The sequence below is a fragment of the Neomonachus schauinslandi genome, chromosome 6 (assembly GCF_002201575.2).
Source record: "Neomonachus schauinslandi chromosome 6, ASM220157v2, whole genome shotgun sequence".
Classification (NCBI taxonomy): domain Eukaryota; kingdom Metazoa; phylum Chordata; class Mammalia; order Carnivora; family Phocidae; genus Neomonachus; species Neomonachus schauinslandi.
Window position 1 is genome coordinate 86277112 of NC_058408.1, and position 26950 is coordinate 86304061.

Here is a 26950-nt window from a genome sequence, read left to right on the forward strand (position 1 = left end):
TGTGGCATCTGTGAACATGGCTCTCATAATCTTGCACGGTTACTGGAAAAATCAAATAAAAATGTATGAAAAAAAACCTTTGAAAATGGGAAAGGCCACGATAATTATAACTCAGGGGTGTAATACGCATTTGGTGGTTGCGCATGATCAGTGCCTGTCATCGGCACGTGGCGGTTAGCATGGAATTTTCTCTAGGAACTTGGAGTCGAGGCTGATGTGACGGGCGTGAGACAAACTAATGCACATGATGATCCGGGGGTGGGGAACGCATGGTCACTCGGGGGAAGAGGGGTTCTGAGGTCCGCGAGAAGAGCTCAGTGGATGGAAAGGTGGGGGATGGAGAAGCAGGCTTTAATAAAAGAGAGAGTTCCAGAACATCTACAATGTGTAGAGAAAGGCTACACTTAGTGAGACGGGCATGACAGCCAAAAACGGAGGGTCACAGGAATGAAGAAACACTGGCTGAATATGCTCCGTCTCCCTGAAATGCCCATTTAACTCAGATTTTGTTAGGAAAATACCAAGCAAGTTGGCTGATTCATAATTAATTTAGTCATTAAATTAGTAATTATGCATTACTCTATGTCAGCATAAAGACTGGCTTCTATGATGGAAGAGATGGGAAATATACACACCTTAAAAGATAAAAAAGCAACATTTCAAACCATGTCAAGCCCACGTCGGCATTTTCTGGTCTCCCAGTGCTCAGAGATGCTCAGCCCCTCTGTGAAGCCCGCGGGGTGCTTCCAGCCAGTCCCGAAAGAGGGATGTGTAGACCCCACAACCCTGAGCATAACACACAGCCTCTATCCTGATTACAAGCTGGAGTCCGCGTTGGAGGAAATCTTCTGGCCACGGGAACCTTGGATGTTAGTTTCTGCAGCAGACACTTCTCACCGTGTGCCCCCAAGTCACCCTCCAGCCATGTCTCTGCTTCCCGTGGAGCAGCTCAAGGGGAAAACACCACCAGGCTCAGGCAAGGCCGTGGGATTTCAAGGTTCTGGGTGCTGTCCTATGTATTCCTCTTTACAAATTATTAAGTTGGCATTCTGGGTTCATTCAATCTGTGAATTCAGTTTGAGTCTGCCCCTGAGAGACAAATCTAGCTTTGGTTTGCTGGCAATGAAACAAAGCAAAGCATGGGGAGCAGGGAGCAAATAAGCAAAAAGCAAAAGTTCCTGGGTTTGCAAAGTAAGGGCCGAGCCCTGGACCACGATACATCCACCATGGTGAAGAGTTTCCGTGGCTTCTTGGGAAGAGCTGCTTTTGCCCAGGCAACCTCTGCCCCATCACCATCGGAATGTGTATTCACGAGGAAGATTTCATACCCACAACCTAGAGAGCATTACACAAGCAGCCATACACCCTCCACTCACTTTTATCAAGTCTTAATATTTTACAGGGCGCCTGGGGGGGCTCAGTCAGTTGAGCGTCCTGATTTCAGCTCAGGTCATTATCTCCAGGTCATGGGATCGAGCCCCGCGTTGGGCTCCACACTCAGCACAGAGTCTGCTTGAGATTCTCTCCCTGCCCCTCCCTCTGCCCCTCCCCCTCTCTCATGAATAAATAAATCTTTTAAAAAAACCTATTTTACAACAGGGGCACATGACATGTGGTAGTTTAGTCCCTTGTGTCCTTCCCACCTCAAACCCTATCTTTGCCAGGTAACCACCATCCTGAATTTGGTACTTCATTATCCCTATGTATGTTTTCAATAAAGTACGTATGTCCATATTCATAAACAATATATAGTATTGTTCTGTGCGTATTTGAAATTTATATGGGTGACACTGCGTGGCGACTTGCTTTTTGCACCTTTCGGGAATACGCCTGCTTTGATCCACATTGCTCTATTTACCTCACGTTCACTGCTGACTAGCTGCCCACAGAAGGCACACAGCACATTCCGTCCCTTTTCTGTGGATCGTTAACTTGTCTGTTAGGAATAACGCAGCAGTGGACACTGTCTTTTTACATGCATGAGAAAGCTTCTCTGCATTATCTACCCACAAGTGGGACTGCTAGTTGTAGATTATGTCCCTCTTCAACTGAGCCTGAGACAGTCAAACTGTGCTCTAACATGGCTGTTAGTGGTTTCACTCCTACCCACAAGGTCAAGTACATATTGCTCCATGGTCTCATCACCCCTTGGTACCGTCACAGTGTTTTAATTTTGTCAGGCAGACTGGTATGAAACGGCTGCTTAGGATTCCAATTTTTATTTCCCCAGTTACTAGAGGCCACACATCTTTCCATATGTTTATAAGCTGACTGGAGTGTTTCTTCTGTTAACTGCCTGCTCATATTTTCGGTCTACTTTTTGATTAGATTTTTGCCTCACCATTACTCGATGACGGCAATTTGTATATTCTGGACATTATCCTTTGTCTGCCAGATGCACTGTAAAAATCTTCTCCAAGTCTGTGGCAGATCCTTTAGTTTTGTGTGTGATGTCTGCTGTCAAATGTACGTTTTAAGTTTGCTTTTCAAACTGTGGCCCTGGGGTAACGTTTTCGCGACCCAAGGTCACTGATACATTCTTGTAGATTTTCTTCCAGATGTTTTAACTTTTACAAATACTTTTAACATTCACGTTCTCCACCTACCCATACTCTCATGAATGGGAGGACTGTCATCTCATTTTTCCTACGTGGATGATCCATTGTCTGAGCACCACTTAATGGCTCATTACTTCCTCCCGGATTCATAATGTCACTGCTGTCACACTGCATTTTTTATACGCAGAGTTCTGTTTCTGGTTCCACTTCTGCTCTGTTCATCTACTCGTGTAACCCTGCATTCATGCCACGCTGCCTTAACTGGAAGTAAGTCCTCACATCCGACACGGGAGGTTGCCTACGGTGTGTTGTTCTTCAAGGCTTTTATTGGTTATTTGGGGCTATGTGCCTTTCCTTTTGATTTTAAAGATCAGTTCTTTAAGTTTCATGAGAAAAAGCACCGTATGACACTGTACTGAATTCCCACATTAATTTGAAGAGAATTGGTATCTTTGTAATATCGACTGGGGTTTTTTTGGGTCCTTCAATTACGGTTTTTTTTTCGCTTTTGTTTTGTTTTTTAAGTAATGTCTACACCCAACGTGGGGCTCTAACTCAGGATCCTGAGATCAAGAGTTGCAGGCTCCACCGAGGGAGGCAGCCAGGCACCCCCTTCAGTTATGTTTTGTATTTTTCTAATCTTCTCCAGAAAAGTTGTGTGCATCTTATGTTGCGTTTATTCCTAACCGCGTCCCGCTCGCTCTACAGAGTGGGGTCTGTTGTCCTGTCTCCTAAAAGGCCAGGACTACTGCTTGTCTCTGCAGGTGGACGCTGTGCTGCAGCCTCAGGGGGCTCCCTTCTTTGTTCTGACAGTCTGTAGGCTCTCCTGGATTTTCCACTAATCAAGTCATCCACACTTTGTCCTTTTCTTTCCATTTCTTACCTATATTATGGTTCTTGTCTTAATAAGGCGCTAGTGATGGCCTGTGGCATAAAATGCGGTTTAAAAAAACGGGGTAGAGATCATCCCTGCCTCCACCCCATCTTTGATGTCCATGTGATTAGATTTTCATCATTAAGCATAATGTTTGCAGTGGATGTTTTATTGATGCCTTTAATTGGATTAAGGAAATTCCCTTGTAAGTGCTAAATTTTACTGATTTTTTTCCCTTTCCATTTATTTTTTTTTAAGATTTTTTATTTATTTATTTGAGAGAGAGAGAATGAGAGAGAGAGCACATGAGAGGGGGAAGGGTCAGAGGGAGAAGCAGACTCCCTGCTGAGCAGGGAGCCCAATGTGGGACTCGATCCCGGGACTCCAGGATCATGACCTGAGCCGAAGGCAGTTGCTTAACCAACTGAGCCACCCAGGCGCCCCCATTTATTTTTTCTTAAGCTTTTCTTCTTTATTTTTTAAAAGGTTTTATTTAATTATTTGAGAGAGAGAGAGAGAACGAGTGCATGTGTGCAATTGGGGGGAGAGGCAGAGGGAGAGAGAGAATCCCAAGCAGGCTCCACACTGAGCATGGAGTCCAACGCGGACTCGATCTCATGACCCTAAGATCATGACCTGAGCTGAAACCAAGAGTTGGATGCTTAACCAACAGAATCACCCAGGAGACCCTAGCTTTTCTTCTTTAATCCATTGAGAAGGTAAATTGTATTAATACAGTTTCTTTGCTCAGTCATTCTTGTAGTCCTAAACTAAACTCTAACTGGCTATGATTTTTTTTTTAAATAGAGCTGTATTAGATTTGTGAGGATTTGGTTGAGATCTTTTGACTCTATAACCATAACTGTGACTGGTCTACAAGTTTCTATTCTTATGCTTTCCTTTTCCAATTTCATAGTAAGGTACTCCTGCCCTCATGAAGCAAACGGGGTAGCTTTCCCTCTTTTTCTGTTCTTTAAACTAGCCCATGTTTTATGTAAACCCACTTGAGCCTTGTCCATTTGGGGAAGGCAAACTTTTTATTGCTGTAACTTTCTTTCGTGGCTTGTATTTATTCATATTTTTTATTTCTTGAGTGATTCTGGTAATTTCCACGTTCCTAAAAAACTATCTATTCTATATAATTCTGTCACCTCTATTTGCATGTAAGTGTACTTACAATTTTCTTATGGTCTTCATAAGCTCTACTGTATCTATAGGAATGTCTGTGCTTTTCTTCCTAATACTACTTAATCATGGTTTTTCTTTATTTTGGTTAATCAGTATCCTTATATAAAGCTTTATGAAAAGCTTTTTTCAAGCTTTATATAATCCTCTCTACTTTGTGTTTTCCTAGTTCATTAAATTTTTCTTTTTCCTGAATTATGTCCTTCCTTCTGCTGTTGAGGTTTTACCCTGTTGTATTTTCCCACCTTCTTGAGTCACAGAGTGGGCCTGGGTTACCCTATGGAACAAACAGGTGGCTTCAAATCCAATCAAACTCTATAGGACGGAGAAACAAAAGCAGTTCTGTCCTCAACCAGGAGGAGGGTGGGGTGAAATGGGGAGAAGTGGCCTGAGGTGTAATGATTCACTTTTTAATTCCAGGGAAGAGCGACGTGGCATGTCTCCATCCTATGCCAAAGTACACACCGCAGGCCGGGCCCCGGGGAGACAGAGCTGCCGAGGGAGCCCTGGGGCTGTGCCCCCTGCCGTCTCTAGCACACCCAGCACCTGACAGTGTGCCAGCCTCCACGCACACCTGCCGGCCAGGTGAGACCAACCGGGAGAAGCTGCGTGAGGGTCAAGCTCAGACGGTGAGGCCGGGATGTTTCAAAACCTCGAAATAGATTCAAGTGGATTCTCTCACCTCCCAGCCCATTTGCTCGCTGCCTGTTCAGAGGAAGGCTCTGAACAGCAGGTGACCCCAAAGAGGCCCTGAATGCACATTTGTCCCCTTGCGCTCCCCCACAGAGACCACTTCCGTGGTTTCCATTTCAATGGAGAAAAAAGAGCGGGTGTGTTGTTTGTGTGTGTTCCGGCAGCCTGACACAGCTGTCCCCATGGGAGCTGCCGATTCCCACATAAGCTGTCCAGTTGGGGCACCCGCCAGGCACATACTCTTCATTCAGGATGCCGATGTCCTTTGGGGGCAGGGCCTGGACTCCTGATCGCCAGGAAGTCTGGACAGTTAGTGTCAGACTCTCAGAAGGGCTATGAAAATGAAGATGCCTTGGCCCGTCCCCTGGGGTAGGTCTAGAGTGATGCCTGAGAATCTGGTTTTAGAAGCTCCCCTTTTCCCCAGGTGAAGCTGAAGCAGGTTGTTCTTAGGCCTCATTTTTTATTTTATTTTTATTTATTTTTTATTTTTAAGTCATCTCTCATTTTAAGAAACTTGGCAGAAGACTGACGGACTTAGGGAGCTGTAATTAGACTCATCCGAGGAGCTCTGGATTTGTACACCCAATTCTGATAATGGACCACAGAGCACAGAGGTTAAAAGCCACTTCTCTAGAAGATTTTGGTTTCCCATTCCCCATCCACCTGAAGCTGAGTCCCAGTGTCCATCATGTAAGGACCCCGCCTCTGCTATATTCCTCACACTCTCCCATGGCTGTGAAGCCCGATACCTCGAGTCAAGTCTGAGGCCTCTGGAATAAGGCCCCAACACCCAGGGTCCCGTGGAAGAAGACCTAGCCCACCCGTGGAGTCTGGACTCACTACAGGGGGGTGGGAGGTACTTGAAACAGGCTGGCCCTCTACCTTCAGAGCATGAACAGCATTTATAGGCCAGACTGGGTGGGATGTCTCTCGGGCACTTCCTCTTGGGCCACCCACAGATAATCAGCCTCCCATGGCCAAGTTCACCGTGCATTTTGCTGCGGAGTTCTAGGAAGGCTGGACAGACCCTGGCGTAGAATGGGTGTTGGATATGGGAAAGAAGGCAAAATTGAAAGGAAAGAAGAAAAAAAAAGAAACAAGCTACCTAGTTGTTGTATCGTGTTCATTTAATTAAAACATGCTCTGAAAAATCCTCCCAACAGTGATCATGGCGCTATATTCCACCTAATCAACTAATTTCTGATCAGTCCTAATGGCTAGAGAGCTTATTACCACAGAGGTCTCTTAAGGCAGAAGAGAACCAAGTCCTCAGACATTCCAAAACCTCTACAGGACCCATCTGAAATTAAGCTTCTTAAAAATCTAGTTGGCAGGAGATGGGAATAAGCCCCATTAATCACCATGGGTTTGTCTCGCTTTGAAATTATTAGTCTAAAACAGCTCTTTCAAATACTGCCAGTTCTTGTATCCTGAATGCATACGGATCAGGGGCATGACCTAAAACAACATACTTATCCTCGCTGTGACACGAGGAACTCGAGCCGGCCTGATTCACCACACTCCCTGGGAAGTCCTCTAATGCCCCTGGAAAGCCAGCGGTCCCAGAGGAGAAAGCACACACATGCCCTGGGTGGGGGGGTGGTAATGCATGAACACACACTCTTCACTCACCGAACACTCCAGGCCCAGGATCCACAGTGTCCTCCTCCCAAGGCGGGAAAGCATTAGGCTTCCCTGTGCTGCCCGCAGCAAGCACCGTCTGATGGGGTAAAACTGTTCTTTCATTCAAAGGCCATCAATTGCCCTTTACTGCCTCTAGCTTTACACGCACTAAATTTTAACTGAAAACTTTTTCAGGAGTCAAGAGCTATTGAAAGTTGTGAAAACTACAGCCCTGGATGAAGCCATCTGAGCTTCTGTCATCCGCTCCTGCTCGCCGTTCGCGTGGAGTCCATGCAGAGACGGAGAGCACAGGACTGCCCACTTTCCTTCCTCCTGATGCCAGGGGAAAAAGCTGTCCTCTCTGGAGGGAAGCCCATGCTGCGCATCAGACAATAAGAACCGTATGTCCCGTTTCTTGCCCCTTGCCTGTCCCCCTGGGACATGAGGCACCAACTGTCCCGCTCAGTGACACCAACTCTGCTTCCAAGTTGCCAAGGACTGAGTTTTTACTTTCACTGCTCTGCGCAGAGATGTGCTTCTATTTTATCTGCTCCCTGCTGTCCCGAAGTGGCTAATCTTTAAGAGTATCTCTCTTAGGGATTACTCAGGCAGTGAGCTTTCTTTTCTGCTCTGTATCTTTCTCTTTCAGCCGTGGCCTCAAAATAATGGAGTCTGGGTGGCCACTGAGCAGTAGTTCTGACTTTTTAAACTTGGTAGAAGAAAGCTATGTGCCATCACGGATGATGTTTGGAGGGACCACTCTTTTCAAAGATATAGTTAGTTGCTCTGTGTTGTTGACTGTTGGACACAGATTAACTTTCCATATAATGATACGATGACTAGTCATCGAAGGTTGCAGCGGATCCATTCCCTCACACGGATGACGGCAAACAGCTCGTTATGTCCCTGGACAAGTGTAACAGGGGCGCCTGGGTGGCTCAGCTGGTGAAGCGTCTGCCTTCGGCTCAGGTCATGATCCTGGAGTCCTGGGATCGAGCCCCCTGTAGGGCTCCCTGCTCAGCAGGGAGTCTGCTTCTCCCTCTGCCCCTCCCCCTGCTTGTGCAGGCCTGCTCTCTCTCTCACTCTCAAATAAATAAAAATCTTAAAAAAAAAAGTGTAAGAGGGCACCTGGGTGGCTCAGTTGGTTAAGCGACTGCCTTCGGCTCAGGTCATGATCCCGGAGTCCTGGGATCGAGTCCCGCATCGGGCTCCCGGCTCGGCGGGGAGCCTGCTTCTCCCTCTGACCCTATCCCCTCTCATGCTGTTTCTCTCTCTCTCTCAAATAAATAAATAAATAAAATCTTAAAAAAAAAAAAAAGTGTAAGAATGTAACCCTGAAGTAGAAGATTCACTATTTTAACTGCCCCTGCAGCCCCAGCCTATCACTATTCCGTACAGAGAACCAAACACCCTGTGTTTGTCTTGGCATGGCGTGTGCACATTTTTTCCAACCAATGTCAGGGTAATTTGTTTGGTTCCCTAATCCTTGCTCATGTCAAATGTAACAGCAATGTCTGGAATCTTGGGAAAACACATCAACTTCTAGTTGATGATAGAATGGCGTGTTATGGTAAAGAATGATAAGGTTGTCTGACATATCTGGACACTGACAGTTATTACGTTTTACGTTCAGTCCTTCTGACTCTACGATTCTGTGGGATGCCTCTAGGCACACCTCAAGGAGGGTATGTCCTTCTCGGTATTGCAAAAATCACCCTCTCTTGCTCCTTTCTGACAGATTTTGTTTTGGGTGAACTGCCAAGCCTCTGAGGTAAGTTCTGACTGCCCCAAGAGAAACTCATTTTCCCAGCCTCAGTCACGGCCACAAAGAGCCATGACTTTGTTCTGGCCCAGGGATTATAACAGAAAGTCTGCTGGGCAGACTTCCAAAAAGCCACTGAAGAAAAGAGCATTTCTGACCCCTTTACTTCCTGTCTTCAAAGTGATCGTGATGCATGGAGCTATGGCAGCCTTTTTACAACCAGAAGGGAAAAAAAAAATGCTGACTACAGTGGTGAGGACATCAGTTCTCAGCCAGCTGAAGCAGCCTTAGGGGTCGCCTCCAGACTTCCTGTTAAATAATTTAATAAAATGTCTTTTTTGCTTAAAGTACCCTAACCGACACAACACAGTAAATGAACCCGATCAGAATACTAAACAGAAAACCATGGAACAACATATAAGAGTTTCAAGAAAAGACACGCCACAGGAATTCTGTGCATTGTGAATTTACCATTCATGTCCGTAGGGAGTGGAAAGTAATTCTTAGGGTGAGCAAGCTCACAGAGCATTTCAGTTATCTGAGCTGCCTGAAAATACATTTGAAGGTCTCCTCTAAGATAAATAAATTAAAAAAAAAATAAAACCAAGACTCAACTTACGGCATGATATGGTAGGATGCATGAAAACTACTTCAGTAACAGAAACAGGCTTGTGTAATATATGGTGGTGCAAATGAAACACCGCTTAAAAAATCATTATATAAAATATAATAAAATGATTATATAAAATAACTTCAACAATCATCTGTGTCGAATTCCAGGTAGATCAAAAAAACCAGAAAGTGAGTGGGAGAAAGTAAAAGCATATTAATTCGTCATGTGGAAATATATACGGTTTTATTCTTGGCATTAAACCAACACTCCTTTAATTTCAGTGTTTTTGTTGAACTTTTATAAACATGGAAAGGTGCAACTAGTTGACTCCCGTATAGGAAACAAACTTTCTTAGCCACGGGAGGGAAAAACAACTGACAAAACAGAAGACCAGCAAAGTAAAACACAACATGCTTTCCACGTGAGAGAGGAAAGAAAATGGTGAGAAAAGCAGGCATGAAAAAAAACAGGATGACATAAAAAACCAGAGAACAGATCCACCATGAAAATGGCATAGCGTTCTATTACACTTCAGACCATCAGGCGGGCCTAAAAATAATACAGTACTGGTTGCTTACAAAAGACAAACCTTAATCAAAATGACACCAACAATGCAAAAAGAAAACTAATTGAAGACAACAATATATCAAGAATAAGCAGAATCGGGTGCCTGGGTGGCTCAGTTGGTTAAGCGACTGCCTTCAGCTCAGGTCATGATCCTGGAGTCCCAGGATGGAGTCCCGCATCGGGCTCCCTGCTCGGCGGAGAGTCTGCTTCTCCCTCTGACCCTCCCCCCTCCCATGTGCTCTCTCTCATTCTCTCTCTCTCAAATAAATAAATATTTTTTAAAAAAAAGAATAAGCAGAATCGAGTAGGAAATTAACATAATAAAAAGTAAAACGCATGGCAAACCAGAAAAACATCAGATGCAATGCCAGGGGGTAATTTTATGTTAATAAAGGTATACTTCATCATGAATATATCATTTCTAGGTCCCGAATCACAGCAGTCTAACATATCAAGCAAATACTCTTAGAAATAAACAAAAACTCAGCAAACTGTAGTAGGGGCTTCAAATTCTTCTATCGAGTGGATAATAATAAGGATCAAGAGGTTTTGAATGTAATTAATCAAGCTGGTTTAACAGGTAAATTTTGAACTTTGAAACAATGATAGATACTACCGGCCTTAAAAAAAACAAAAAAACAAAAAAAACCCCATCAGATATTTCTAGAAATGAGAAGGAAAGATTGTAGCCTCTGGGGTCAGACTGCTGTTGCTTAGAGTTACGCAACCTGGGGATTCTGTTTCCTCAAGTATAAAACCATAGTACCAGGAGGAGCATCTACTTCAGAGTTGTTGCGGGAATGACATGAGTAATGCTTGCGAAGTGCTTAGCATAGCGTCAGGGACCAAAAACCTTGACTGCAGGGGGCTACCAGGGCCATCACCCATCTCACACCACAAATAAAGCCCTCTGTGTCCTCCAAGTCAAATCATCATGTTGCGATGTCTGACTACACCACAATACAGTGAGAGAGAAAAAAAAAAAGAAAGAAAACGACTTGTTTAAACAGATTAAAAAAAAAAAATCAATTTCTTACAGTTTTGAAACTCTCTCCGAAATAAGCATGGTATTAAAAAAGAATCCACAAGTAGAATTCCAGATGAGTGAGAAATAAAAGGTCATTTAAAAGGAGGCTTAAACAACAACACAAATTATAATGCTACATTTCATAATAGGGGAAATTCAGCCAAAGCAGCCCTCAGAAACAAATGTAACAGATATAAAGTAAACATTCAGTTCTGGGGGGGGGGGGGAAGGAAAGCAGAGGGAAGAAAATATAAAATAACACAGGCTGACATGAATATGCTGGAAAACAGATAAATCTTAGAATGTCCATATAATCCCAGCACTTGGTTCCTAAGGATGAAAGCAAGAAAGGGTAAAAAGACGAAGAAGTAGAGGAAGGAAAAAAACCCAGAGACAAACCCCTGGCATTTCTAAACAGAAAAGAGATTTAAGTGCATATGCACACAACACACGCCAATAAATTTGAAAAGCGAGCGAAACTTATCTTCTGGGAAGATATAAACTATCAAAATTAATTCAAATACAAGATAGACAAACCTACCATATGTCAACATCCATGAGAGAATTTTTAAAAGTCATCAAAAGACTGCTTTGAGGGGCGCCTGGGTGGCTCGGTTGGTTAAGAGACTGCCTTCGGCTCAGGTCATGATCCTGGAGTCCCGGGATCGAGTCCCGCATCGGGCTCCCTGCTCGGCGGGGAGTCTGCTTCTCCCTTTGACCCTCCTCCCTCTCATGCTCTCTGTCTCTCATTCTCTCTGTCTCAAATAAATAAATAAAATCTTTAAAAAAAAAAAAAAGACTGCTTTGAGTAAAACAAAAACGGCTCTAGGTTGAGATGGCTTTTATAGGTGAATTTCAGGAAACAATTCCTTTGTAAATAAGTTTTTCTTAAGCATCTTTTTTTTTTTTTAAAGAAGATTGTTCTAACATTCATTTTACAAAGTTAGCATAAACATGAAGCCAAAGCCAGATGAAGGGAAGGGAGGAAGGGAGGCAGGGAGAGAAGGAAACCACAGATCATTTCAATTATGAATCTTAATCTAAAACCCAAAATAAAATAGTAGCCAAACTCAGCAATACACGGAATACATTCTGCTAGATTCTCAGAACCAAGTAATACAGTGACATTTAAAACAGGACTTCCTTTCAAATGAGTGGGCAAAAAAGGTTAAAAAAAAAATAATCACCCCAACACTGTTAGCATTAAAACCGAAAAGAAACAATCCCTACTTCCGTCACCAGAGAACTAGCTAAATAAACATAAAATGGAATATATAAAGCCATTAAAAAGGAAAGCTATATTTAAAATGTTTCCTATGGATCAATGAGTGAAAAAAAGGAGAATGCCAAAGAGCAAATATAGTAACATATTTTTATATAATTACATGCATCTAACTATCAGAGGATAATATAAGAGACAGATCAGGAAGGACATTCACAAGAATGCTAATGCTTATCCCTGCCTACTGAGATTTTTACATCAGGTGACATTCCTTTTAACTCTTTGGTATGACTTCCTTTTTGGGGGGAGGGGGTGATATACAGCAAACATGTATCTACTTTTTAAAAGCTACTGTCAAAAGAAAAAGAAACTGTTTAAGAAATTAGATGTCTTTTGAAGAGGTCTGATACAAGCTCTCTTATGCAAGGTAGGGCAGGTCCTTCTGGGTGGCTCACTACTGTGCAGATGAAACGGGGACAGTTGCTTAAGATACAGTTTGCCAACCATGGGAGAGGGTGTCATCATCACCACCGCCAGCAGCCCTGTCATCCGTGTCTTACCCTGAGCCCCTCGGCGCTGGAACTGCTTACACCCTGGAATAGACAAATCCTAGGACCCTCTTCCCCTCATCCTGGAGGCCGTGACAAAAGTGTGTTCAGAAATACGACACGGCTGTGTGCTGCTGGGCACCTCTTTCCAAACGGGCTTCTGGAGTCAACAGTGCCAACGGAGTCATTGTATGAGAAGCCACTAAGTGAGATCCGGGGCAAGTGGTGGAGGGTGAGTGAGTTACAAAGTACGCGAGGAGCTGCATTAGGTGTTAATCTCCAGGGTAAACCTCCCCAGGTAACTCCAGAAGCCTTCCAGGAGATCGAGCTGCCTGAAGACTATTCCTGGGGTCTCTATTCCTCTCTAGGACCTCTCCTCCACCATCTAATATACCTGAGAGCGAACACATCTGATCACTTGGGTTGTCTTAATCTCCCACTATGCAGTGCAGGACGACTAGGCTCTGGCCCCTCGAGGTCTAGCTGCTATTCATCGTGTGGCAGCAGAAGTATATTTGCTTTGCTACGCTTCTTTATTTACCTACCAGGAGTCCATAATTCCTGATCTACACTTCTGAAATTTGAAACTCTTAAAAAAACTCCTATCCTATTTCGTGGCAAAACCTGAGCCCACCTGAATTCATTTGGCAGCAAAACGTGACCCAGACTGAGGTCTATCAGCTTTATTCATCTCGCTTCGTGTGAATGTCCATTAAGTTTTCCCGCAAAAAATATTAGCATTTAATTATAAGGTATTGTTCCAGAATTAAGGATATTATGTAATAAATTTTTCCATGTAGTATCTATCTGGAGTGAAAAAAAACTCTGAATTCCTCAGGAGTTTAAGTGAGGGACTGGGAAGCTACATAAGTACAGACAGTCTCTATCCCCAAGAAGCTTACTAAATACCTGGAGGAAGAACATGTGAGCCCAGAAACAAGGGAGCCCCTCCCTCACACAGAGGGGATGGGCTGTGGGGGATGTCAGCTGAGGGCTGGGAGCCCCTGGCATGGGGCCGGTTGGAGGTGACCCTTTGGAAGAAGCAAGGTGAGCTGTGTCTTGAAGGATGAGCCGGGAGAGGAAGCTGGGCCAGCTGCTGTGGGATGCTGATGCAAGGCCAGGAGGGTGGATTACGCTTGCTGTGGTCTTCTGTGATTTCTTGCATGGGAAGGAGCAGGTAGGAGTGGCGCCTGGGGAGGGGGGTCTGGAGATGCACAGAGTCACCTGAGGTAGGTGCTTGCAGCAATTCCGAGGGGAGGAGCCAGGGACTGGACCGAGAGTGGCAAGGAGAGGAAGGAGTTCATTTGAAAGGGAGGCCAGAAGAAGAGAAAGGCACTTCACGCCACGTGGGCCACTCACAGTCCCATGGGCCTGTACGGATCAGACAACCCGAACCAGACAGGCATTCTAGCTCAGAACAACAACCGGGGACTTTTCCAGTGTCCAAATGTAGCACTTGCATGTGAGTATCAAGAACAAGAATTACCTTGGCCTTTGCACTTAATAGAAGAGAATATAAAAACGAATTATCAACCATAAAAAGGTGTTGGTTTCAAGGGTCACAGCGTAAGTACCAAAGGAAATTCAACAATCACCATAAAGGAGAAAAATTCCATGGAGAACAAACCTATTAACACTGAAGCCATTCTGGTGATCAGAAATACCTCTGTGCTTAATAACACAAATTCAGGGATGGATAGCGGGATGGTTTTAAATACCACGTAGAACTGTTTCGAAGTCCCAAATGTGTAACTTCTATCCAGGCTTGTGCCCCGAATTCCAGATTTTCGCGTATCTCCACTGCCCACTTGACCTTTCCACTTGGATCGAAGTTTCCCCTCTAGTCCTTGCAGCAAGGCTCCCCTAACCACAGCTGATGTTCATGCAGCACCTACCATATGCTGAGGAACTTACAAGTGTTAACTCATTCACCCCTCACCACAGCTCCGTGAGATGCCTGCTGCTATCGCCCCAACTCACATGGGACGGAAGTGGCTCAAGGGGCTCAGGGAGGGTCACTTCCACGGGTTTCCCGGATTCTGTCCTTGCATCTCCCACTCCAGCCCCAATAAGCCGCCTTTAGAAGAAGCATCCTTTACACACCTAATTCAGATGATGCTCCTCTGCTCTATAACGTGCAGTGGCTCCCATCTCTCTCGGGGGAAAACCCAGTGTCCTTATAATAAGCCTCCAGGCTTCCCAGATGCCCTGACTCCTGTCACATCTCCTGCTCCCCTTGCCCAGCCACGCCGGCTTCCCGGCCGCCCTGATGTGCCTGGCACACTCCCTCTTCAGGGAACTTTCCCTTGCCACATCCCCTGAAGGGAACCCCTTCCCACTATCCAGATGGCACTCCCTTGTCCCTCCCTCAGATCTTTGCCTAAATGCCTTCCTGTCTGTGGATACCTTCCCTAATGACCTGTTTATTTTTTCCCCGTTTTACAGAGATATAATTGGTGCAGAGCACAATGACTCGACTTAATGTATACTGTGAAGTAATTACCACAATAAGTTTAGTTGACAGCCATCATCTCATACAGATACAAAGGAAGGAAGGAAGACACGTAGTTTTCCTTGTGATGACAACTCCTAGGACCTACTCTCTTAGCACCTTTCCAACACAGCATACTCCAGTGTTGACTAAAGTCACTATGCTGCACATTACATCCCTAGTACTTATTTCTAATTGGGTGTTGTATCTTTTTATCAACTGCCTTCAATTCTCCCCCCACCCCCACCCGATAATCACAAATCTGATCTCTTTTTCTATCAATTTGTTCTTCTTTTTCCTTTCGTTTTTTTTTGGGGGGGGGGATTCCACCTATATGTGAGATCACATAATATTTGCCTTTCTCTGTCTGACTTATGTCACTTAGCATAATGCCTTCAAGGTCCATCATGTTGTCACAAATGACAGGATTTCCTTCTTTTTTATGGCTGAGTAATATTCCAGTGTGTGTGTGTGTGCGCATGCACGCATGTGTGCGTGTATCACAGTTTCTTTCTTTATTCATCCATCAATGTGCACTTAGGTTGCTCCAGGTATTGGCTACTATAAATAACGTTGCTATAAACATGGGGGTGTAGCTATATTTCTAAGATAGTGATTTTGTTTCCTTTGGATAAATACCCAGAAGTAGAACTATTGGATCATAGGGTAGCTCAATTTTTTATTTTTTTATTTTTTTAGATTTTATTTATTTGAGAGAGAGAGAGAAGGAGAGGGAACATGAGCAGGGGGAGGGGCAGAGGGAGAAGCAGGCTTCCCGCTGAGCAGGGAGCCCCGATGCAGGGCTCGATCCCAGGACCCTGAGATCATGACCTGAGCAGAAGGCAGACGCTTCATTGACTGAGCCACCCAGGTGCCCCTCTATGTTTTTATTTTTGAGGAACCTCCATTCCGTCTTCTATAGAGGCTACATCAATTATACTCCCACCAACAGTGCACAAGAGTTCCCTTTTCTCCACATCCTGGCCAACATTTCTTATTTCTTGTCTTTTTTTTTTTTAATATTTTATTTATTTATTTGACAGCGAGAGACACAGCGAGAGAGGGAACACAAGCAGGGGGAGTGGGAGAGGGAGAAGCAGGCTCCCCGCTGAGCAGGGAGTCTGATGCGGGACGCGATCCCAGAACCTTAGGATCATGACCTGAGCCGAAGGCAGAGGCTTAACCAACTGAGCCACCCAGGCGCCTGAAAAGAAAAATTGTTAACAGTTACATGGTGATGGTGAAGCAATGCGTTCAAGTGGGTGGCTAGCAGAGGAGGGTTTGTTTGGACCCAGAGATTCATCTCATTTACCAACAGCATGCCGATGACCCCCATTTTTCTTGCTCTAATTTCTTTCTAAAATAGGTGGAATCGCTGTTTCAAAGTTATTTCCTCAACTGTTTTTGGTCGATAACGACACTCTCCAATGTCACGCTTGCACGAGAAGACCCACTTACCCCTCAGCACAACGGAGGCATTCATACAGAGAAGGTGGAACGTCTGCCCTCAATGGGATGCACGTATCGAGAGCAAAGCTTAACAGAGTAACAACTCAGTCTTTGCTCAAAGCTGATTTCTCATGTACATAAGCTGCTAGTCACACAGAATAACAATACAATAATATCCTGTATTTGTGTAGTTGTTTGCAGCTTATGAAGTTCTTTCACAGATGTCTGAGCCTAATAGCAATGTGTAAGATGGAGAGGGCATGCATTATCGTGGTTTTGCAGGTAAGAAACCCAGAGTTTACAGAGATTATTTCAACCCTAGTTTGGGAGTTAAGTGACAGAGCCATTAACCACTCAAGTCCACAGCTATTTCTACTTATTTTCATTTGTGACAGACAGTGCTGCTCAGGGCAAAATCTATCAACTCTCAAGATTCAGACTGAATTTGGATTCCAAAGAGAACACTCAGGTTTTTTTTTCCTGCTTTCAGTGATAGTAAAGTTCTTGGTATAGACCCATCTACCCACTAAAAGCAACTAGAAATTTTGGATGAAACACACCAAAAAAAATCTATTTGAAGGCACTGGAGAGTTTCACGAGGCAGCTGGATGTTATGGGGCCAGGTTTCCAGAAAGAGGAGAGGCCCCCAGAGTAAGGCCAACGTTCTCTGATCCTCTTCCCCTCAAGCAGTGTGAAGCCAAGAGACTGGATAAGCCAAGCAGAAGTGAGGGCTTTGCAGGTAGGGAGGCAAGCCAAGGTTCTGCAGGTGGCATGGAGCTGGGGAGGCCAGAACTGGAGTTCAGGTCTTGCCAAGGAAAAGAGGCCCTAATAAACATCCCAGACTTCCAGGTGGAATCCCAAAGGGCTACTTCCTAGTAGCAAAAGAGAACTGGAAATTCACGAGCACTCTACAAAAGACTGAAATCCAGCTTTATGGCAGCTCAATTCCAGACCTGACCCAGGTGATCTGCCCTATTTTAACTGTCTGCCAGGGAGCAAAACTAAATCCTCTTTGGAGGATGAAAACACCAGCTAGGGCCTTTAAATATCTCTATATTTGTTCATACCCAACAAAACACAACCACTAAAATTAAGAATGCAGTAGATGGACTTAAAAGCAAAACAGATATAGCAGAGGAAAGAATCAGTGAACCAGAAGGAAGGCCAATAGAATTATATCTAGATTAAAGCACAGGGAATAAAAAAGAATAAATAAAAGGAAAAGAGCACAAGAGGGGCACAGGACATTTAGAAATATCTAACAAAGATGTAATTAAGGCCCAGAGGAAATGGGGAGAGAAAATGGGGCACAAGCAAAACTTTACCAAAGACATGAAGCTACAGATTCAGGAAATCTACAAACACAAACAGGTTCAATACAAAGAAAACACTTAGGCACATTTCAGTGAAATTTCTGAAAACCAAAGACAAAGGAGAATGTCTTTTTTTTTTTTTTAAGATTTTATTTATTTATTTGAGAGAGAGAGAATGAGAGAGAGCACATGAGAGTGGGGAGGGTCAGAGGGAGAAGCAGACTCCCCGCCGAGCAGGGGGCCCGATGCGGGACTCAATCCAGGGACTCCAGGATCATGACCTGAGCTGAAGGCAGTCGCTTAACCAACTGAGCCACCCAGGCACCCCAAAGGAGAATGTCTTAAGGCAGCTAGAGGAAAAAGTTAAAATGCCTGGAAAAAAAAACGCTACAGTAAGATTAACGGTTGATATTTTACCAGAAACAATGGAAGCCCAAAGACAACAGAACGACTACATAAATGTGCCCAAAGTACTGTCAACCTAGAATTCTAAATTCAGTGAAAATACTTTTCCCAAAACTAAAAGTGAAATAAAGGTGTTTTCAGACAAATAAAAGGATAGCATTCATTGCCAGAAAAGTGGTACGAACAGAAGTTCTCAGACAGATGAAAAATGGTCCAGGTGCAAAAGTGAAAATTACAGGAAATGAGGAAAAATGGAAACATAAATATATGAATAAATTGAAACGATATTTACTGCATAAAACAACAGAAGATGTCCTGTGGAGTTTACACATAAAGAGAGAATTAAACCATATGACAATGAAGAGTGTCAAAGGGGAGAGGAAAGCTAATGGGATAAAGAGCTATAAGGTCTGTGCATTGTTTGGGAAATAATAAAATTATTCATTTATATTAGATTCCCATTAAGTAAAAAATGCAACAAGCTAATAGACGGGGAAATACTTAAACCAAAAGAAGCAGAAAAGAGGAGGAAAAGGAACACAAAGCAGGTGGTGGGAATAGGACACTGACAGAGGGATGCTAGCGTTAAATCCAAATACATCAGAACTTGTACTAAATGTAAAAGGACTAAATACTGTAATTAAAAAGACAAGATTGTCACAGTGGATAAAAATCCAAAACCCAATTAGCTGCTACTCACAGGAGATATGCTTTAAATATAAGAACAAAAAGGTTGGAAATGAAAGCGTGGGAAAAGATAGACAACCTTTCCCATGGGAACGGAAACAGAGCACACTCTTCCATTACGTTCCCTGGAGAACCTGAGACTGGAAGGAGAGAAACAAAAACCTTGCTTCTTCTCAATTTCTCAGGATTCCATCAGCATGTGGCTGGCGGAGAGCTGATGTGTCTCAGGCGTTTGGCTCTAAGTCACCAACTCTTGCTGCTTTTTAGGGGCATTTAGGTCTCATGCCAGGACTCATGCCTGAAAACCAGGAGTGGGAAAGACACCTGTGAAGAACGATGGCAAGGCAGCCACACTGGAGACGGAACTCCGAGTGGGTGGTCAGGTGTCTGCTGCTCGGGTTCCTCCACTGACTGCCATGCTCAGCCACAGGCAAGTGGCCCAGCTTCTGAGGCTCCCCATCCACCCCGCAGACAAGCCATCAATGGCACGGACTTCCCAGGGGCTCGGAGCTCTAGATATAGGTGGTGCCTTAGTGGGGGCTGGGGATATCCCAAGTGCCTGCCATGCCCTATATGTGCTGCTGCTGACAACACAACAAAGGGGGAAACCACGTCCGTCCAGCATGCAGTCAGCGACTCTGCCTCCTGGGGGAGGCTCCTGCAGTTTCTCGAGGCGGGCTCTCAATTCACGGGCTTCTGGAGACCAGCGGATGATGCCATCAGAAGAATAATCTCCCTACCTACTTGGCAGGAATGCTAGCAGATTAAATACAATCAATGCGCATGAAAGGCTGAGCACAGGCCATGACTGATAAAATGTCCAATAAAGATTCTGTTATTGTTATTATCGAACAGACTCTAAAGGCTTGCTGTTATGCTACAGCCAAACTCCCTCTGCCCCACTGGCCACAAATGCCCACAAGCCCACTTGAACGTAGAGCATACCTTGTGCAGCGCCTGCCTCCTCCACCAGGACCCTGCCTGGCGGGACGGAGGAAGTGCAGTTCGGTCTGCAAAGCGGGTGGCTGGGCAGTCACGGGTCTGAGCCCTACCGAGCTGCAGAGGGAGCAGGTGCTCTGAACAGTCTGCTCTGAAGCAGGTGCCACGTCAGGAGGTTGGCTGTGCGTGTTCATAAGACACCACTTTTATAAGAAAAAATGTGCAATGAAAACAAAGCCTTGGGCCCCCTTAAGAGCCCCCCGTTTCGTGCACCCACTCACGAGGAGCCAGATTCCCATCAGAGATGCACTTCTCTTGTTTCCCCAGGTCCTCTGCTCTCCTAAAAATCAAACTCTTGAGTCCAAAATGATTGCTCACGCCAGTGTCCCTCCAAGCAGCTGAGTTTACGTAGAAAACTTTTTCTTGGCTTCCACAGTAGCAATGAGAAGTTTAGATTATATTTTTCCCCACAACCTTTAATCCTGATCGGCCACTCTTAAAACAACTGACATCAACGCTGACATTCCAGCCAGAATAAACAGCACAGCCCATTACTTACATGCCTGCTCTGTTGTTGAAATTTTCCAAAAAATAAAAGAAAGAAAGGGAGAATGGCCCCCTCACGAGTCCTGATCTCTGTGTTTGGGCAGCATTACGGCCAGACATTTAAAAACACTGGTTTAAGACACAGCTCTTCAGTGATGATCCTGAACAAAACCAAACCAAACCTTACAACTCTAATTTATAGACAGAGTAAAAACAGCGTTTTCTCAATTTCGAGCCTGCCAGATGAATCCATTAGGTGGGCAATTTGGATACTTCTTTCTGAGAGAAGGATCCTTTGTGGGATGCAGTTGAGATAGCCCTGTTCTCAGGAGCAGTATTTTAGTTTTCAATTCAAAAAAGCTTCAAAACCCTTCATTTTTAATTTAGTGATCAAAGGAAAGGGTGGGGACACAGAGAGAAACTTTCTAATTATTTAACTTTTGCAACCTGAGCAAAACCTGTTCTTTTACCAAGCAGTTCTCATTTTAGCGACTTGAATACATAAATGAAAAGGAATGGTGTTTGGCTGACAGGGAAAAGAAGAAGGACAGAACCATATTCTACAAACTTCTTGGGTTGCACTTGATTTCCGGACTTGACTTTCCCATCAGACACATTTCCGGGCAAACAAAACAACACATGCTCAAATGCAAACAAAAGCCAAACAACACAAACCCTTCTGAGTTGGATGCTGGAGAGGCTTTCTCTTACCCCTACTCTAAGAAGGCAACACTTCTCATCACCCATAGGAAATAGTAAGCGGTCTACCATGTTGGTCCATACTCCAAGTGTTAGCCTTGGCTTCACATTTGCAGCTGAAAATTTCAATGGTGGACTCATCCAGAGCTTGGTCTTTGGGCCTCTCCTTATTTCTATGTTCCCTGCCTTGGATATGACATCCATCGCATGATTTTAAGTACCATCTGCATACAGACCATTCCCAAATTCACACTGCCACCAAGACCTTTCTCCTGAACACCAGACACACATCCAATCACACACAACGCATCTGGAACTTAACACGTCCAAATGTTAACTCCGGATGTGTCCCCCACACCTGCTCCACTCAGCCTCCCCCATCTCACTTAAAGGCAACCTGTCTCTTCCCTTGTTCTAGCCATAAACCTTGGAGCTCTACCCCTCATCAAATCCATTAGTGCATCCTGTTGGCTTCCCCCTTCAGTACGTATGTATGTGGATCTGTCTGATGCTGCTTTGCATGATCTTTTGCCAGGCCCGTAACAACAGCTTCCCAGAGGTGGGATGGGGTAGAAACAAATAGTCTGAAAAAGCACTTTCGAAATTCCCATCGGTTTTTAATTTGCTTTTCGTCGTGGTAGCTTATTTGAGATTTCAAATAAGATTAAATGAGGTAGAGAAGCAATTTTTTTTGGAGTGGAGAAACCGTACTTTCAAGAATAGCATGGGCTTCCACTTTCTAATTTCTAAGGGTTTCCTGTATGTCAGATCTAGGATTTCACTCCCACAAGCTTTTCTAGGCTTCCTGCTTCTATGTGTGGATTTTTTTTTGGCACAGTATTTTTTTATACACTTAAAAAGGTAAATAAAACATAGCCCAAATGTGTGGAGTTTTTGTTTTGTTTTGTTTTTGCTTTTGCAAGGCTCTGAATCCCTGATTCCTTGTATCTATCCCAAACGACAAACAATAAGGAGTAGAGTATAATTGCAGTGCCTTCCAGTCCTGAAGAACATAAACACGGTAGAGTTATTTGGGGTTCATCTTGGGGCTCATCTGATCTCCACTGCTTAACAATCTCCCTTTCACTCACTCTCCTTTATTTTTTTTTATGACTGTTAACATCACTAATGACTCAGTGGGCACTCACCATATGTCAAGCTCTGTGCTAAGCAATACACTCACTCAACAAATATGTACCGAGTTTATGGAGTGCCGTGAGTTGTTCAATAACAGCCCTGGACATGCTATCTCACTATTCTTATGCGTAAAGACAGACGAACGTGTAAATAAGTCAAACGCATGGTGTGTAGGTGGTGATATGAATTATGGAGAAATCAAGTGCGTGGGGGATTAGGAATGCTGGCATGGGGGCCAGGAGGCTGCATTCCTAGGGGAGGCAGTCAAGGTCAAGGGCCGCCTCACTGATGTGGCTCTCGCACAAAATCTCGCGGGAGGAGGAACCAGCCCTTGTGAACATTCTGCTTAATCCTCACAGTAACCAGAGGTGATCGTGTGACATCATCTTATAAATGATAAAGGCCACAGAATTAAGAACTGGAGAGTCTGGGATTGTGACCAAGATCTGCGTGACTCCAAAAACCTTGTCCTTAATTAACCACGTGCATTGCTTTCAGATTTATTCCAAGTGAAGACTGAATCCAAACGTTTCCATAATCCTAGACCAAGGCGGATACTGCAGAGACAAACAAAAAAGTGACATCTGTGTGGAAGGTCAAATGCCTTAATCGTTCTTTATTAGAGGAACGGTGGGGTGGGGGGTGGGGGGATTCACAGAGGTAACTTGATCTCCTTAACCTGACATTTAATCCGAGCAGTTCTCCTCGAGCTCACACTTTGAGGATAGCACACTGGCTCGGTTCCAGGCATCTGACGGACTTGGGCAGACTTTAATTTAGCCGAAGTCAAACAAACATGGAAGGCGTCCCAGCTGTTCCTTTAACACATGCAAATGAACGTGACACAGTAGCTGGAACTCAAATTAGCCCCACCTATAACACATCCCACCATGAGATGAATAGTCAAACAACCGTTTGGACAAACTCCTATCTCAAAAACTGAAAAGAAGCCATGTCTGTCTATGTATAGTTTGGGGGACTTTCAAGGGGCTGGTAGTGTTGGCAGAACCACAGCCCACACACTGATGGGCCGTCACCAAAGACAAACTTTCTCGCAGCTCGAAGGAAAAGTCTGTGGAGGAAGAGCCACAGCAGAAAAACCACTCATACCCAAGTGGTGCAGTGACGTGAGCACCATCTCACGGAGACAGGATTCCAAACAGTCGATTCCAGTCACCAGGTAGGGTTTCGGAGCTAGATTCTGCTAGAACTTTAACCGCTCTCTCGGGTTTAGGCCAAGCCCCTCTGAAAAGCCACACTGCCCCTTTCTGGCCTTAAGTCGGCTGCTCCTAATCACTGGGCAAGTTTTAACACAGCAGGAGCCTCAGTTTCCTCTCCGTGCAATGAGGACAACCTTTGTGTCCAGCGCCACGAGTCCGGAGGATGGCGTGAGGGCACCCCAAAGAGCATTTGGCACATTTAGCCTGGGGATGGATGGTGGTGGGGAACTTGACTTAACTGTGTAGGTACCTCTCCCCAGACAGGCAGGCATGTCCACACCTTTGGACGGTACACACAGCTTCGGGACTTTCAGGGTCCCAAAGCCTCCATGTGGCCTCCCCGGGGTCCTTGGATCCACAGGTCAGCAAACCCTATTTTAGAGAGGGTGTTAAACAGTTAACCATGCTGACTTTAACCAGGAGCGCAGCATCAGGACTGCCCTTGAAGAAGAATGAATGGATCACAGGAGATATTAAGCAGTCTCCTGGACTGGATTTAGAAAAATGGTAGGATTTTAATATCACATACATTTACATATCGATCATATGTTTCGTATACTAAATATATCACACACACACTGCATGCTTACTTCCCCAGTCCAAAGACTTGTAAATCTACATCCTTATGCACTGCTATGGGTGAACAGAGCTATCTAGAACGCAAAGAGACCTGTTAAGGGAGTGAGCACTGGCCGTTAACCAGTACCTACACAGTTAAGTCAAGTTCCCCTGAGATTCAGGAGGAGAGAAGAAAAATACTTTCCACATACGCTACTACCTCACAAAATAAGGGCAAACTTTATTGTGTGTAATTTCGTTGACTTTCGTCGCTCATCAGCTTACCCTCCTGTCAATCCCTGGACGCACATCCAGAGCAATCGGATCCCTGGCTGGCTCCTGGGAAGCCCAGTGCAGCCTGTCACAGTCGTGTCCCTGACCCTCTTTCTGGAGGCCTCCAGCTCGGGACCCACCCCTCCTTGGGGCCTTTCCTGGCCTTCCCACCTCCTGGGAGCCCCGAATGCATTGATTTGGAACAGACTGTCCAAGCCTCAGGGTACTGCATCCCTTTGCTTCCTGGTGCACCTGTCATCCCCCACCCGCCAGGACAGGCCAAGACTTTTCCGACTGGAATCCTAGGTCCCGAACACAGCGTCTGAGTTGCAGTAGATGTGCATCCACGATGTGCCAGCCCTGACAGAGGACTGACTCCCTAAGTTACTCAGTGAGCAGGAACGCCCACCCAACACCCAGGAAAGCAGCTGGCCTCCAAATGCAGCTGCTTGTTTTTTTAACAATCTGAAACAAGGCGAGTCCCGAGCGAAGCCTGTGGGAACAGCCTCCCAATCAGAGGTTCTTACCAGCAAGGCTTAGAGGTAAGAGTAGGGCTAGGGATATCACTCCCCTCGTAAGTGGTGGCGAGCACATGTCCGTATGGCCAGAGACCTCGCTGGCCGAGCCTGGTAAACCCTAGGGTGCCCTCCACCCTTAGGTCCCAGAGCCCTGAAGAATCAATAGAGGGACGCAGACAAGAGCTCCTACTGTGGTCAGAGGTCACCCTGTGCCTCTTGTCTCAATTTCACACCTACCCTGCTAGGCCATCTCTTTCCCCTTTCTACTCCCTACAGCATTTCCGACTTACACTGTCCTAATAAGCAAGCATTCCCATTTTCTTCCTTCCAATGAGGTCGTGAAAAATGGGAACCAATCCTTGTGCGTGTGGATGGATTTTAGAAATGACAAGTGATGAGTGAACATGAGGCCAGTAACACAACCTTCTCCTGCTGACTCCCACGCTCTGGCCAGCAATCCACAGCCTCCAGATCCTGCCTCGGGGCATCTGCAACGCTGGAATCCCATCCCAAATGGGCCTGTCGCTTCCTGTGGGTGAGGTCCCCTTGCCGTGTGCCTCAGAATTTTTCCTAGCTTTGCCACCCCGTAAAAGACACAACACACGGTCAGCTGCCCGGAGGAACAGAAAAATGTTAGTGGCACAGTAAAAGCTACTTACTGGGCTGTGGGGAAACAAGTGAAGCCCCGGGCCCACATCCAGCTCCGTACTTACTGGTCGTGTCTGGTGTCAGGAATGGCTCTGTCCATCCGCAGCTTATCACTTTCCACCTGGTTGAATTTGTTGCGGGCGTAGGGATCCTGCCCGGAGCGGACCATTGTCCCTCCGACGTAAGCTTCCTGGTTAAAGTCCCGCCACCGCACTTTTCCTGCAAGAAGCAGAGCAGAGGGTGTGGGATCGGGAAATGAGCCCAGCACGGCCAGCACACACCACAGGAACTGTGCTACCTTAGGGATAAGTGCCCAGGCTTTCCTCTCCCAGCAACTGTCATCGACAAACTAGCCGGGAACAGCCCGAGCAAGCACCATCATGTCCATATGTTGGACACTTTGCAACAGGGAAGTTAAAGACTTGGACCTCAGGTGTTGTCTAGTGAATAACAGTCTCTGCCCACCGAAGTATACGTAAGCACGGTAAGAGGGGAGATTTTCATCTGCTTGTCCCACCTGCCCAGGGATTATGGTGATGCCCCAAAGCACCTCAGATATGGTGAAAAAGATAATGTCCAAATTCAACATAAGGCATCCCATCGTGTTACGTCAGGTAACTCAAAAATAAATGTCTTTTTTAAAATGTTTATTTATTTATTTTGAGAGAGAGAGAGAGAGTGCATGCACACGAGTGGGAGGGGCAGAGGGAGAGGAAGACTCTCCAGCCAGACTCCGTGCTCAGTGTGCAGCCCAGTGCGGGGCCCAAACTCACGGCCCTGAGATCAGGACCCGGGCCGAAACCAAGAGTCAGATGCTTTCACCGACGGGACCACCCAGGTGCCCCACAGAAATAAATGTTTCAACAAGGAATAATACCCCCAAGAACACCCCTTGGTGAGACTCCCTCAGGGATTCTTCTTGGAGTGGCTGCCATGTGTGTCCCCACGAGGGGGTGAGCGAAGATATTCCTACCACACACACCTCCTAGCACACGCGTCCAGAGGGAACGGAGGCATGGTGGCCGGTCCACGCGTGCGGCGCCCTGACTCATGATCGGATATGCAGCCGCCGCTCTAGAAGGCCAAGTACGGGGTTCTCCAGGAACACGGCAGTGGAGTGGGGAGCACTTACTAGGATCTGGTGCCAGTGCCTGCTGGCAGTAGCCTGGGATCTAGAAGAAAGAGAGTGCTGCGGCGTGGGGCGAGCCTGCACAAGCCTGGGCGTAATGAGGGCAGAACCTGGGGAAGCATGCGAAGGCATCAGCTCGCAGAGGGAAAGAGGCGGAAAGCAAAGAGAAATCAGGACTTGAGGGCCACCCCGGCTTTAGATGGCTGCTTGCCACTTGCTACGTTCATGATCGTGGTCAAGTTTTGAAACTTGAAACAGTTTCCTAA

The 26950-nt window shown here is 45.5% G+C and overlaps 1 protein-coding gene across 1 annotated transcript in view; it reads right to left on the reverse strand.

Moving 5' to 3' along the window:
- Positions 1 to 26950, reverse strand: part of GALNT2 (polypeptide N-acetylgalactosaminyltransferase 2) — a 183489-nt gene that overhangs the window by 39767 nt on the left and 116772 nt on the right. The window contains exon 3 of the mRNA XM_021696126.1: positions 25621 to 25774. Within this exon, the coding sequence (XP_021551801.1) occupies positions 25621 to 25774 (154 nt within the window). The remainder of the gene's footprint in view (positions 1 to 25620; positions 25775 to 26950) is intronic.